The sequence below is a fragment of the Semicossyphus pulcher genome, unplaced genomic scaffold (genome assembly GCF_022749685.1).
Source record: "Semicossyphus pulcher isolate SPU_LCO1_2020_fin unplaced genomic scaffold, fSemPul1.0.p SCAF_21, whole genome shotgun sequence".
Taxonomy (NCBI): domain Eukaryota; kingdom Metazoa; phylum Chordata; class Actinopteri; order Labriformes; family Labridae; genus Semicossyphus; species Semicossyphus pulcher.
Window position 1 is genome coordinate 20,781,337 of NW_027211695.1, and position 13,043 is coordinate 20,794,379.

Here is a 13,043-nt window from a genome sequence, read left to right on the forward strand (position 1 = left end):
CATATTCAGATCTTCCCTGAAAACAAAAGTCTGGCATGTGATCTAAATGTGATTAAAATCCCAAAATCCTTCTGCCTCGCCTGTAAAACAGAACATTAAAAAAGGATTCGTCTTAAGGACAAACCTGCCCACTCGTTCCAACCAGATCGCTTTATCATTTGTGCTAATTTTACAAGCTATAAAAAACACAGGCGTGACATGACACTCGCTTTAAATCTGTTAGTGAACGTGGTAACAGTCCAGGTGTGTACTTGCGTGAGGACTTGTGTGGGAAGCAAACACTACAGCTGTTTATTGCATCTTAATCAAACATGGTAAATGGGTAGATACAAGTTGCCCTGATCCACAAGGGTCCAGACTTGTGCTGAGACGCCTTTAATCCCCTCAGATAACAAACGGGTTGTTCTCGGTGTCCCTTAAAGACATGGCTGATTTGCATGCAAACAGAGACCGTCCCCACAACGCGTTTCATCTCTTAATCCCTCTTGATCGCGGAGTAATCTGCTCCCTGTTCCCAAACTCCAACCGGTTAGCCACAGCAGATGGGCACGGCTCTGCTGCTCTCTGGATTAAAGTGGTGTTACGATGATTTGTTCAGTGCTGCTGCTGTGTTTCTGTGTGTGTGTGTGTGTGTGTGTGTGTGTGTGTGTGTGTGTGTGTTTGTGTTAGCCACTTGTTGCTGGGAGTTCGAGCATTCCTCTGAATGGGGATGTTTGCCTTCTCCCCTTTGCTGCCCTACTTCTCAGGAGGCTTTAAACTATATCACAACTTATCTTTCACAGATTATAACAACATGTACATTTTAAACCTACAGCTGCTGTGAGACACTTTCTGTTTGTGTTGATTTTGGCGCCCCCTGTGGACGAAGCCGTACCTCTTTATCTTTGCTGGTTTTGTTAACAAGAAATAATATTCTTCTTTCTTTAACGGTCACGTGTCACTCACTTTATATCTTTTTGCGCTGGAAAATGTAAACAAAGGCAGCGTGCAGTTAACTACCCCACATGAGTAGTTTGGCATTAAAAATAACGACATAGAAACAATCCATCTCGCTGCTGACGCTCTGGTTTGCTTCTGTAGCTCATACAGAGTCATCAGAATTAATTTCAGTCTGTTTCATAACCAGTGAAAAACCCCCTAACAGGAGCTTTAACCATTAAACTCTGTCTGAACCTGCACAGCTGGATGGAGCACACCATGTAGCACTATAACCATGCACGACAACATAATAACTCTCTGTTGTGTTGAAGTATGTTGCAGGTTGGAGGAAACACAAAAAGACTCATTGGATTTACGAGGCACCCCGCCAAAATAAAACAACATCAGAGCCGCGGTGACCGCGACCCCTCCCTGCTGGATTTATTATCACAGAGGAAGAGCTGCGCTCACATGAGCCTGGAGGGCTGGAGGTAAAAACCACAGAAGATGCCACCACGCCCTGTTTCTGCTCCCTTTCTCTTCCATAAAAAACACCAGAAATGGACTTTCCAACCTGAAACCTGAGACGTATAATTAGCCCAGACAGCCCCCCCCCCCTTGTTTTTCCACCAAGCTAACTTACACGAAAGCTCAGTCAGGGGACAATGTTTTCAAAAAGCTGGGCCCTTGTGCGAAGATATGAAGGAGTATCTGCCTCCTGGAAGTGTTTCCAATGACAAGGAACGGCTGTAATTATTTACTTCCTGTCTAAGTCCGCCTGACCTTACACCCCGAAGTCTAATCCTTCTGGTCACGCAGGGAACCTGAGCCGGCTGAGAGAGGCCGTGAAATATGGAAAGACCAGTTTGGCTTAAGTTTATCCCTCTAGGTTTTTGGCTGGAGGAAAACGCAAAGATTTGTCCACACCAGATACATCTGTATCTTCTCCGTAACATCTGAACTAACTGGTATCGTGTTTCATAATCAGTCAGTCGCCTGGGACTACAACATTTGCATTTTGGGCCCGTGGAAACACCATGACGCACCAGAGCAATGAGCTCATTCAATAACCCAGTAACCCCGCTATAAAAACAGATGTATCATTTTTCCTGAAGTTGACCGCAGGATGAAGATGTTATAGAAATAGTTCACGAGGGGAAGTTTGTGTTTAGACTGCCAAAGTAAAGCGCCAAGCCAATCCCTCAAAATATGACAGGGAGAGCAACTCGGCCGCCCTGATAATCCATGTGAAGCAGACGAGACCTTGGCCCGCTTCTGCGACATCTTTGCAAACACAAGGTCGAGAAGATACTAGTTGGACACTTTCAGAGCCGTACTCGTCTCTAGGATGTGAAGATGTTCCACCGCTATGTCAGGTGTGAGGCTGAGCGTCGAAGAAGACGAGCAGCCGCTGCGTCCCCGACATGTCTGAACTGTTACCAGGTAGGTGATAAAACACGCTGGCAGCTCCTTGTTGGGTAATCTCCACACCCTTGGCAGCAGATTCCCTTCAGTAGAACTGAAAAATATAATAATAGTACAATTGAGGAAGATAAACAGTGTGTAGGGGGGGGGTGAATCATCCCGAGAAGATCCACAGACGTCCTGGTTCAGATCAGGTCTTCCTCCAGCCAATCAGCAGTGGGACGATGGAGCGCTGTGTGGTTCCTGAGAGAAACATCATACTCCTGATCGTCGATGGATGATGTCATAGCGCTTGTGTGGAGCTGCAGCGCGTCTCGGTCCAGGGATGGCGAGGCGGCGGGTATTTTCCGTGGTTACATTTTGGTCAAGTCAGCAACCACATCCACATCTGGTCATCTGGTTACTGGCTGTTGCATATTCATACTCTTGCAGCTGGACGCTGGAGCAACCGAGTTTTGTCGTGTTAATGCACTGTTTTTCCACTCGGTGGGTTTGGAGAGAGGAGTCTGCAATAAAACCTCTCGTGGGAGAAGAAGAAGAAGAAGAGAAGGAATGGTAGAGGAGACATTTAGAAAATGTCAGGCTGTAATGCTAGCCTAAGGACACAGTTGGTGAGCGAAACTGTCCACCCACACTCCAGAGCGGGTCATGTGATGTCAGCGAGTGTGTCGTGTTCTGCTGCTAATCCCCGGGAACACCGTATTCCTGCTCTTCCTCTCAAGTCGTAACACCCACATCGAAAAGTACAGAGTAGAATTGATATGGCGAGGTGTGGCGTCTAATTTTAGCCGCTATTATAATATTAATTAAGAGTCATTACTCGACCCAACTATAGGCTGGTTGCTTGGACATTGTGTGTGACACTCTCTGAGCAGGAGAGATCGTGCACAGGTAACAAAAAGAAAAAGAAAAGGTTTTTAAGAAAGCATCCAAGAGATAAGTGAAAGAAGAGCGGGTGAATCAGAGCGCGGACATGCCTGCACAAAGCCAACAGGGGCAAGGCAAAACCACAGCAACCCATTCAAGTTCAGACTGCGCCTGTTACGTGATCGCAGACAAACACAAAAGCTTCTGAACATTTCCCAAGCATTCAATTCTGTTTGAAAGCAGCAACCTCTGATCTGTGTTTCCTTTACACTTAATCCAACTTCTCCCAACACTTCAGAGCACGCTTCATTCAAAGGCCCCTCATGTTACCAGAATAATCCCGGGTCACTTCACAGACCCCTTTTCAGTGCGGCGTCTAATTTGAAGTCAGCGCGCATCCTGATATAGACGCTGGACCGCATTTCGCTCTTTACAGCGGCGCAGTGTGTGTCATACAGCACATGAGAGTTCAGCTGGCACTGGTCAAAACATTCCTCTGACAGACCGCACAAGCTAACCACTGTATGCCGCTCAAAGGCTACAACAGGAGCCACAAAGAGCCCAAAGAAGGGGAAAGTAACGGTGGCAGGGAGGACACTGATGAAGATGGCATCAAACAGGAGAGACACACAGAAGGTTACTAAAGACTTACAGAGTTGAGAGTTAAAGTTTGCTCCATGTATGGCGCCGTTGTGCGTGCGTTCAGCTTGCTTCAGCGCTGCTCCACACGCCTGATGTGTGTAAACGAGTCCATCCGCCGGAGCTCCACGGTGCGTGTGTGAGTCGGTGTTTGCAGTGCGGAGAGAGACAGAGCTGGAACGAGGGAGGAGGAGGAGGAGGGAGCGTGAGGGAGAGCCGAAAATCCTGACAGCTACTGGGAGTTCAAAAGCTCCCTCTCTCTCTTTCTCTCTCTCTCTCTCTCTTCCTCTGCTGCCGGTTCCTCTCTCTCTCTCTCTTTGCTGTGAATTCCTCCTCTTTCCCTCCCCGTCTCTGTCTTCATGCCTTCTCTTGCTACGCCCACAGGATGGATCTATTACCCGCAGGCATGCAAACAAGAGCTGCTAATGTCTCCACACCTAAATGGGGAAAAGGAACTTAAGGAGCAGAGGGGGAGCCCCCAAATTTCCCAGCAGGCACCTGGAGTACGCCCGAATAAAACAACGTGCATTTACAGATGTTTCTGAAGGCAGCAACACCTCAGAAGACAGAGTCAGTCAGCACAGCAGCATGCTGATGGTGTCACCTCTGCAAAGTTGCACACACCGTCATCGTGTCGAGAAGCATCCTCTTGGAGCGAGAAACGAGGAGTGTGTGATGAGTACGAGCTCATAGCTGTGAGTTCGTGCACGGTGGGATGTGGGGGCATTTGCACAAGGGAAATAAGACAAGGAGCACATTCTTTGACGTGCCCAAACGTAAGGGAATCCATCAACAAAAGCTCAGCGTGCATCAAAACACTCTCACAAACCAGAAACACATCAAAAAGCGCCGTATTACATATGCTATATGACTTGGTGCGTGGGCTACAAAAGCTGCACGTCAGTCTTTGTAATGTGATAAAAAATAACAAGTCATTCCAGCGCTAGCCGCTGTGACGCACGCTGCCGACCATGGAAAGAGCAGGGGTCTGACCTGAGCACTCCCAAATAGTCTCACAGTGTCCTTGTGAGTCCAGATGCAAGCACCGACGGAGAGCTTATCACGTAGTTTGGTGAAGCTTGCCCTGAGAGCAGTCCCTCAGAACATCCTTCACAACAATAACCCAACTCAGAAAGAGCCGCGGCAGCCAAACACTTCAACACCAGCACTGTTCTCACTGAATGAGCAACGAGGCATTTAAGGTCAACAGTTTTTTGTAGTTTGATAGGTTGATCGTTTATCTGTGTTCTCTCTGAAGTGCCGCACAGCCTTCAAAAGAGGTTTGCTTTCAAGCGCGTCTCTCCTGTGTTTGAGTGCTCTGAATAAAAACTGTTGAATTTCTCCAAATCTGTTGCAAAGCCACAAACTTCTGCGTGTGTTCATTCGGGTGCATTCGGTTAGAACACTGAATGGGCTTTGATTTGCTGTGCACCATCTGATCTTTGATCTTGAACCCAGGGTCAAGCTCACCCCTTGAAACAAGACACCAGGGCCAACATTTCCTACGGTGTTATTACCTGGAGTGTAGAGGCCTACTAAACTACACATGGTGAATTACTGTTTCTGATTTTACGATTGCTTGAATTCATCCAGCAGGTTGTTGAGCCTGAGTGACATCAGCTGCTGATATTCACTAATCAGAGATATACTAATATTCCAACATGTAGGAACATTACATAGTTTCATAATGTATAATACAAAGTAGGTATACATGACTACTGTCATTATTATATATATATATTGATAGTTTGAACACAGATATGATGTTTGTTTATATTGTCATATTGTGTTATCATGATATTTGCTGTTAATGCGATACGGTTTTGATTTAACTACATTGAAGGGGCCTGGTGTTATAAGACAGTTTCATGGGCCTGTTTAACACAGTTACTTTTATATCACCTGAAAAAAACTATCTAGATATGATCAAGTTCTTTATTATAAAGGAAAAACAAATATAAACACGTATCGTACTGTACCGTATCGTACTTTATTGTACTGTACCATATTGTACTGTATTCGACCATATCATACCGTATTGCATCGTACTGTATTGTCCTGCATCGTACCTTACCATACCGTATCGCACCTTATGGTACCGTATTGCATCGTATTGTACCGTATCGCACCGCATCGTACCGTATTGCATCGTATTGTACCATATTGTACCGTATTGCATCGTATTGTACCGTATCGCACCGTATTGCACCGCATTGTACCGTTTCGCACCGTATCGTACCGTATTGCATTGTATTGTACCGTATCGCACAGTATCGTACCGTATCGCATCGCATTGTACCATACTGTATCGGACTGTACCATGCCGTATCGTACTTAACTATACCATACTGTATCGTACCGTATCCCATCGTATTGCACCATACCGTATCGCATCGTACCATATCTCATCGCATCGTACCGTACCGTATTGTCTCATATCGTACCATAGATATACCGTATATCGTTACACCCCTACTAGAAACCACTTACAACTTTATATTTCATCATAAAACCATCTGTATCGAGACATATTTAGGCGATAAAAATAAGCAACACACTGTTTTAGCTTTCACTCACTGATGCATATGAACTTGCAAAGTTTTGGACAGATAATCTGAACCTCCATCATCCTTTTATTCCAAAAGCTGCAGTGGAAACAGCTCTCGCAGTGAATAATGTGCTCATCTGTTTGAATGGAAATGGATTCCTGCTCGGGTTATGATAAAAGGTTGCATTCCCTTTGCTACAGACAATTAAATATTCCTGTGATGATGTACCTGCAGCAGCCAGCATTAAATCTGCTCCCTGAATGCTGATTAAAAGCTTGAAACATATGCCAACAATAAAATCCACATTTATAACTTTAACTTTCATAATTATTCCAGCATTCCTTGAAGTCTTGTTCAATCACAGGTATTTTCCATACATAAATGCCAGACCAAACTTTATATTTTAAAGCAATTATTCAGGCCAGCTAACATGTCAGAACAGGAACGGCAGAAGAAATATTACCCATGATGCTGCATGAGAAAGGCTATCATGTTTTTCGACTAAAATCTCCAACATGTTGGACCAGCCCGAGTGTGCCTCTCCCTGCTGGTGTCATAGCAGCTCGTGATCGAGTGGAGGTGTGAAGTCCAGGTATTACAGAGGCGCAAACATTGTGTAACAAAGCAAACTCGAGGTGCGAGAGTGAAAACTCAACACAATGCTACAAGTGTGAAAGCATCCAGCTTTCTACCCGGACAATGCTCCGGGAAAAGTTGTTCCACATAATAAGTGTAGAAAAGAAACAGAGGCTCCAGCAGCCTGCAGCTTCACTTCTCCTCATTTCGAGCTCAGCACAGAGCAGAATACATGTCTCATAACGCCTCGACAGCTGCATCACTTGTTAGGGATGGTGGTGATTTTTCTGTTGATAGATGCAAACTCATTTGCAACTGCTGGGAGGCGATAACCATAGCAACTAAACGCGATGGAACACATTAAGAAAGCAGCGAAAACAACTTGTTTAAAAGTTTGAAACACAAGAAAGAAACTTTCACTTTACAGCCAGAATGAAAGAGGGAGAACTGTTGGGATTTGGAGAACGTTTGTTTTTGCAAACTGGAGAATACAGTAAATCAACAATAAAAGAAGGCACAAAAGTTGTGTGCAAGCAGCCACTCTGCAGCTGTCGTAACCTTTTATAGCCATGTGTAATCCTCTGGCTGGAGATGCAGGGCAGCCCTGCTCAGAAGCTGGAGCGTATCAACAATAATACTGTTTAGCGCGGAGATCTGTGGCGAGCTTCTCTTGGTACAATGTGTGGTCTGAGGGTGTGTCTGTGAGTAATGCCATCATGGATATACAGTACAATACAGAATGTCCCTTTTTCCGTTTGTTTTTGTGTCTGTTCATGTGCTTTCATAGCAATTATGAATTGTAGGAACAAGTGTGCGTGTGTTTCTGTGAGTATGAATCAGTGTGCATGAGTAATGCGAGCAGGCACGGAGACTACCGGAGGAAAAAAAAAAGAGAGAGTTCCTCAGCAACATTAATATGAGAAAATGTGAGCGTGATATTCAATGGCGCAGCAGCGCTCATTAGTGAGGCCAAACAAACAGCAGCGCGCCTCAGGCCCACACAAAGAGCACTTTGTTGAGCCACCCCGTGCCACAAGTGCAGCAGCAAACGCAAGAGTTCAAGGCAACGGAAATGAAAGGTTAAAAAAGAGCTGAATGTGGAGCAGAAAGAGAAAGGGGGATGGTTTGATGAATGTGAACACAAGTGAAGGATATTCTGACGCTTACAGGCAGAATCGGAGGCGCAGAAGCGCTTAGTGTATAAATATTAGATTTTCCTTATTTCTTAAGTTAAAGAAGAGAAGGGAAACTCGGTGCCTACCTCGAGGTCATCCAGCGATCGTGCCAGGCTGAGGCGCTTTGAAGAGCGGCGTTTGGATGCACGGCCAACACCCACGCCCCAAAACCTGGAGCCCTGTGAGAATAAAGGAGGGATGGATGAGCAAAGCCACAAGGACCAGAACTATTGACAGCATCATCAAGACCCCTACACTTGAAAATTACTATGGGAATTAAAGGACTGTCAGCCAATGCAGGGCCCAAGTTAATGTCATTTAGTTAGATCGATTAGTGCACTGTATAATTCAGATGCTTACATTTCTAAAAAGTCAACTTTAAAACCACTAAATGCAAATAAAGACGTGAAACTAAAACCAAAGAATAAAAAGACAGAAGTGATATCGAGGTTGGTCAGATGAACTTGCTACTGAACTACAACAACCCTGTTTATAAAGTACAGACACAGAAACACTCATTTCACAGTCTCAGCCTGAGATCAGCTTGAACCCTTGTGCCTACACCTTTAGAAGACAAGCTGCAGTTTAACCAGCCGCCCCTGCTCTTATGATAGGAGAGGCTGTGTCTTGTGTTTGAACAAGAGTTCAAGAACTGCAGATAATGACCGCTGCATGGCATGAATGGCTCTACCCTGTAATTTTCCCGGCTTCCTGTAACAAGATTGTCGTCTGATGTTACGCAAGCTGGGGGACAAGGACACAAAGAACTGTGATTCATACGCACAACAAAACGGATTGCTTAAATATGCTTTTTAAAGACCAATAAATGGAGTTAATGGGAGCTTTAAAAGAACTACAGATCAGATGAAGTGAATCTATCAACACAGAACCTAACCTAAAATTTAATTTAGATTTTCAGCCATTAACAAAACATGTTCTCGTATGACACAAATCATTGCAGGTGTGACTGAGAGAGAGGAATGAATTGAGAGATACCGCACACACACTGATTTCCTCATGAGGCTAATTGCCGGGACTACACAGATACACAGGGCCACCTTGTGGACGATGAGGACAGTAGCATATAAGAATCAGCTTCCTCCCCTCCACATGTTTATGACAATGACATCATTGCTTTACAACAGGTGCTTTCTGAGCTCGCTTCACACTCACCACCAATTGAGCGCTGAAATAGTGGGATTGTGTTTCGTTTTGGGTGCCACCAAAAACACCCCCGCAGTGTCTGGAAACTCAACTCCATGTGACCATTTAATACTTCCTGTGTCGCTGTGTTAAACATGAGTGAAGTACAGAAACAGATGCTCTTGTCACAGTAGGACTGCGCATACAATGGGGCTATTTGGTGTAAGGAATTCCCATTAACCCATGGTTTGAACACATATCATGTTTTAAGGTAAGGGAAATCGTCATGGGTAATTTTTCCAACTACAAACATTTAAGTGGTTTGACCTAATTTTTTTTCTCTTCAGGATTTCTAAAAGCAAAACTAGTTCAACTAGTTTCACAAGTCACAAGTAGTAGTAAGAAATAGACATTTCTTTGTATTGAAGGGTTCGGGAACTACTATCTGATCTAACAGAGAAAGCACTGACCACCTTGAGAAAGTTTTTGTACAGTGTAGTATTTGTAGTGTTTTACTTACATTTTTGGTACTAGCATCTTTCTGCTTATTCTCCCTCTGTTCCAGAAACCTTTTGGTCCACTCCTCTCTGGGAGGCATCATCATCACCTCTGCTGATCGGTACCTGTTCGGGGGGATTTGGCTCATAGGGGGAGGCAGGTTATTCGTGCTAGCACTAAGGCTAACGCCGGTTGACCAGTTATCGTTGGATGTCACCGGAAGCTCAGGATCGCTGCTTTGTGCTTTTGGCCACTTTGGCTTTGAGAACCACCTTTGGCTACTCCTGAGAGGATCTGCGAAGAAGTTTGGTTTCTTACTCAAAGGAAGAGGAGGCGGTGGGGGCTTGAACTGGAACTCGAGCCTAGGTGGGGGGCCTCCGTAAAAGCTTGTAAGAGAGTCAGGGCCAGGTAGTGACTCTGAAAGGGAATGTGTGCTAGAACTGGTATCTGGGTTAAGTTTTTGGCCATTCTTGGAGAGGTTTATTGGGGTGAGGTCTTCAGATGGAGGGTAATCCCATGGACAGCTGGGGAGGTGGGCCCCAGGGTGGTTTTGGATTGGAGAAGGGAAATCCCTATCCGCTCTCTCCTCAGGGGGGGAAGCATTTCCAATTCCACTGTCCCCATTGCTGCTGGAGCTGCCTTGTTTGCCCGTGCTGCCGTTGGCTTGCTGCTGAGCCTCCATGTCCAGTCTGACTCGAAGCCTTTCCACAGCCTCCCCCATGTCGCTGTACAGGACTGTGACAAAGTGGAGAACATCCGGGGGGGTCTGAGGGAACTCTAGGCATCCTTCAGAGTCTGGATCTGCAGTGCAGTTGAAGCCAAAGCGCCCGGCAATACCTACATGGTCCTGATGGGTTCCCAGCTCCGGGTCGATGAAGAAAACATGGCAGGAGGCCCGCAGGGGTCCATCCTCGGGTACTCTGCCATTTATAATATGAGCTGTAGTGACCAAACAGAAAAAACGAGGGTCTTCAGCACAAACAGCCCCCAAAACTAGGTTCTCAGTAGGAAAAGCTGCCAAAACAGCTCCTGCGTCGTCACAAAGTCTAACACAGTCAAACATAATCTTCATCATCACCAGAGTGTGGGTACTTTGCTCCGTTCCCAACTGTCGTATCCGCTCCCGAATGGCTCTCAAACAGTCCTCCTCTGATTCTCTTGGGTTTAAGATGAGCTCTGTGGAGCTCAGGTAGCCCACCACCAAGGTCATGTTTAAAATACTCCATTCTGGGTTCACTTCTTCTGTGTCTGTAAACACAGAGTCTGAGTCCCCCCCTCTGGAAGTTTCCTCCTTTGGCCGATCGGCTAAATGATTCCAGTTTTGTGCCCAATGCGACATATCAGGCTCTGACACCGGCCTCTGTTTGGCGGTGATTCCAAGACCTGAGTTAAAGGATGAATTGCTTGAATCATCCGAGATTGTGCGTAGTACAGCTGCCTTTTGGTAAATTCCACTTTTGCGACCATTCCCAAATTTTGCATCATTAAGAATAGGGTTCCCCATGATTCGGCCTTCAGCGTGCACCACCAGCTGCAAGGGTCCTTTGCAGCTGCCAATCAACTGCACCACAGTTTCATGTGCCACAGCGGACACGTCGGTTCCATTTATTGCCATGATGTGATCCCCTTGTTTGAGCCCTACCAGGTCAGCAGGACTTCCCTCTAGGATGCCGCTCAACAGGCACGGCCTCTGTCCTGAAATAGTAAAGCCATATCCTGCTCGACTCCGGATGACCTCCACACCCCTGAGCTCACCGATCGCATTTAAATCCAGTCGCCTCCTTGCGCCCTCAGGCTGTCCCTGTATCCTCATCTTTTGTTGTAGGGTGCAGTGAGACAGTGTGTGGGAACTGAAACACTTGCAGGTTGCCAACACTATTGTGTTGTTGTCATTCTGGGGGGGGGGGACAGGAGCAAACGAAATTGAAACACAGTTAGTCATATTTTGTTCAAAACTAGACTTGAATGGGCTTACTGTCTCCATTCTACATTAGATAGCATAGTAACTGTGGCTTTTAAAAAAATCATACTTTTTGTGGGGACTATTTGTTTTGTTTCTGGTACAAAATCTTTCACAATTTACGCACTTTCAAAGTAGTAATTATGGCTTTTAAAAAATACATACTTTTTGTGGGGACCATTTGTTTTGTTTCTGTTGCAAAATATTTCACAATTTACGCACTTTTAAACAGACAAGCTCTTTTTGATTCATATTAAAGTCATTTATAACCAAGTTAAACACAGCTATCAATCTTATTTTAGCAATTACCTGTCAGAGTTAAGGCATATAGCTTTCATGTCCCAGCACAGCTTGCAAATTACTAACCTCCACCCCTCCACCCCTCCACCCACTCCCCCAAAACACGGTGCCAGCTGGCTCCCTATTCCCCCAAACAACCCTTAAATGACAAGCAGACTGTTTGGTTTCGGTCAACCGCAGTTTTTAAATGTTCCAGTACTCTACTAACCACATATTTAAACGTGAAACACATTCAACACCGGAGACGCCCGACAAAGCTTAGCCACTTCTCTAGATTGTATCGGTTATTTTCGGGAAAAAAAAAAAAGTTTAAAGCGCTCGCGCACGAGTCCGAAACTATCCCCACAGCGAGGCAAAATTAAACAATACCTTTTTTTCCAGAGGTGAAAAGCTGCACAAAAACTCCCAAGGGGTTACATTCACGCTTCTACGACTCTATACGTTTACATTTTTCACATTACACGACCATTTTTTACATATTCAACTCAATATTTTCCTGCCGTGATTCAGTTGTCCATATGGCAACGCGCGAGAGCACCTCCCTCCATTCACTCGCCGCAGAGATCACAAAGCGTCTTTCACAGTAACCATGACAGCGTAACGTCTGCGGGACATGTGACGTCTCCTTCTGGCCAATCACCACGCTTGTCTAGTTCAATATTCAAACGATTGGAGTGATGCCATTGGCTGCTATTGATGTCAGTTGACAGCCTTTATTTTGCGCTAAAGTAAATCAAATTTAAAAGCCTCGAGCCTTTTTTCAAAGACTACGTCACTTTAATGTAGAAATATGGGGAGTTAAACAGCAATATAAGCGCTTTAATCACACCAGAAAACTGTCACGAAGGAGCAGGTTCAAGTTTAAAACTCACAATTCATTCAGTGATAGTATGCTCTCAATATGATCACAAAAATACTAACATAAAACGCCTTACCCGTTTGTTATCACTGCAGTATTCCTCATTCACTTTGCATATCAGTCGCTCCCTGTCT

At 45.2% G+C, this 13,043-nt stretch overlaps 1 protein-coding gene across 2 annotated transcripts in view; it reads right to left on the bottom strand.

Annotated features, from left to right (window-relative positions):
• The window catches only part of LOC138600555 (regulator of G-protein signaling 12-like), a 35,902-nt gene extending 24,299 nt beyond the window's left edge, over positions 1 to 11,603 (bottom strand). The window contains exons 1-2 of one of the 2 annotated variants that reach the window (XM_069672003.1): positions 9,813 to 11,603; positions 8,236 to 8,328 (exon numbers count right to left, since the gene is read on the bottom strand). In XM_069672003.1, coding sequence (XP_069528104.1) covers positions 8,236 to 8,328; positions 9,813 to 11,603 — 1,884 coding nt within the window. Of the gene's footprint in view, positions 1 to 3,862; positions 4,014 to 8,235; positions 8,329 to 9,812 lie in introns of those variants that run through there. The other variant, XM_069672005.1, reaches the window with a different exon arrangement.
• Positions 11,604 to 13,043: the final 1,440 nt, after the last annotated feature.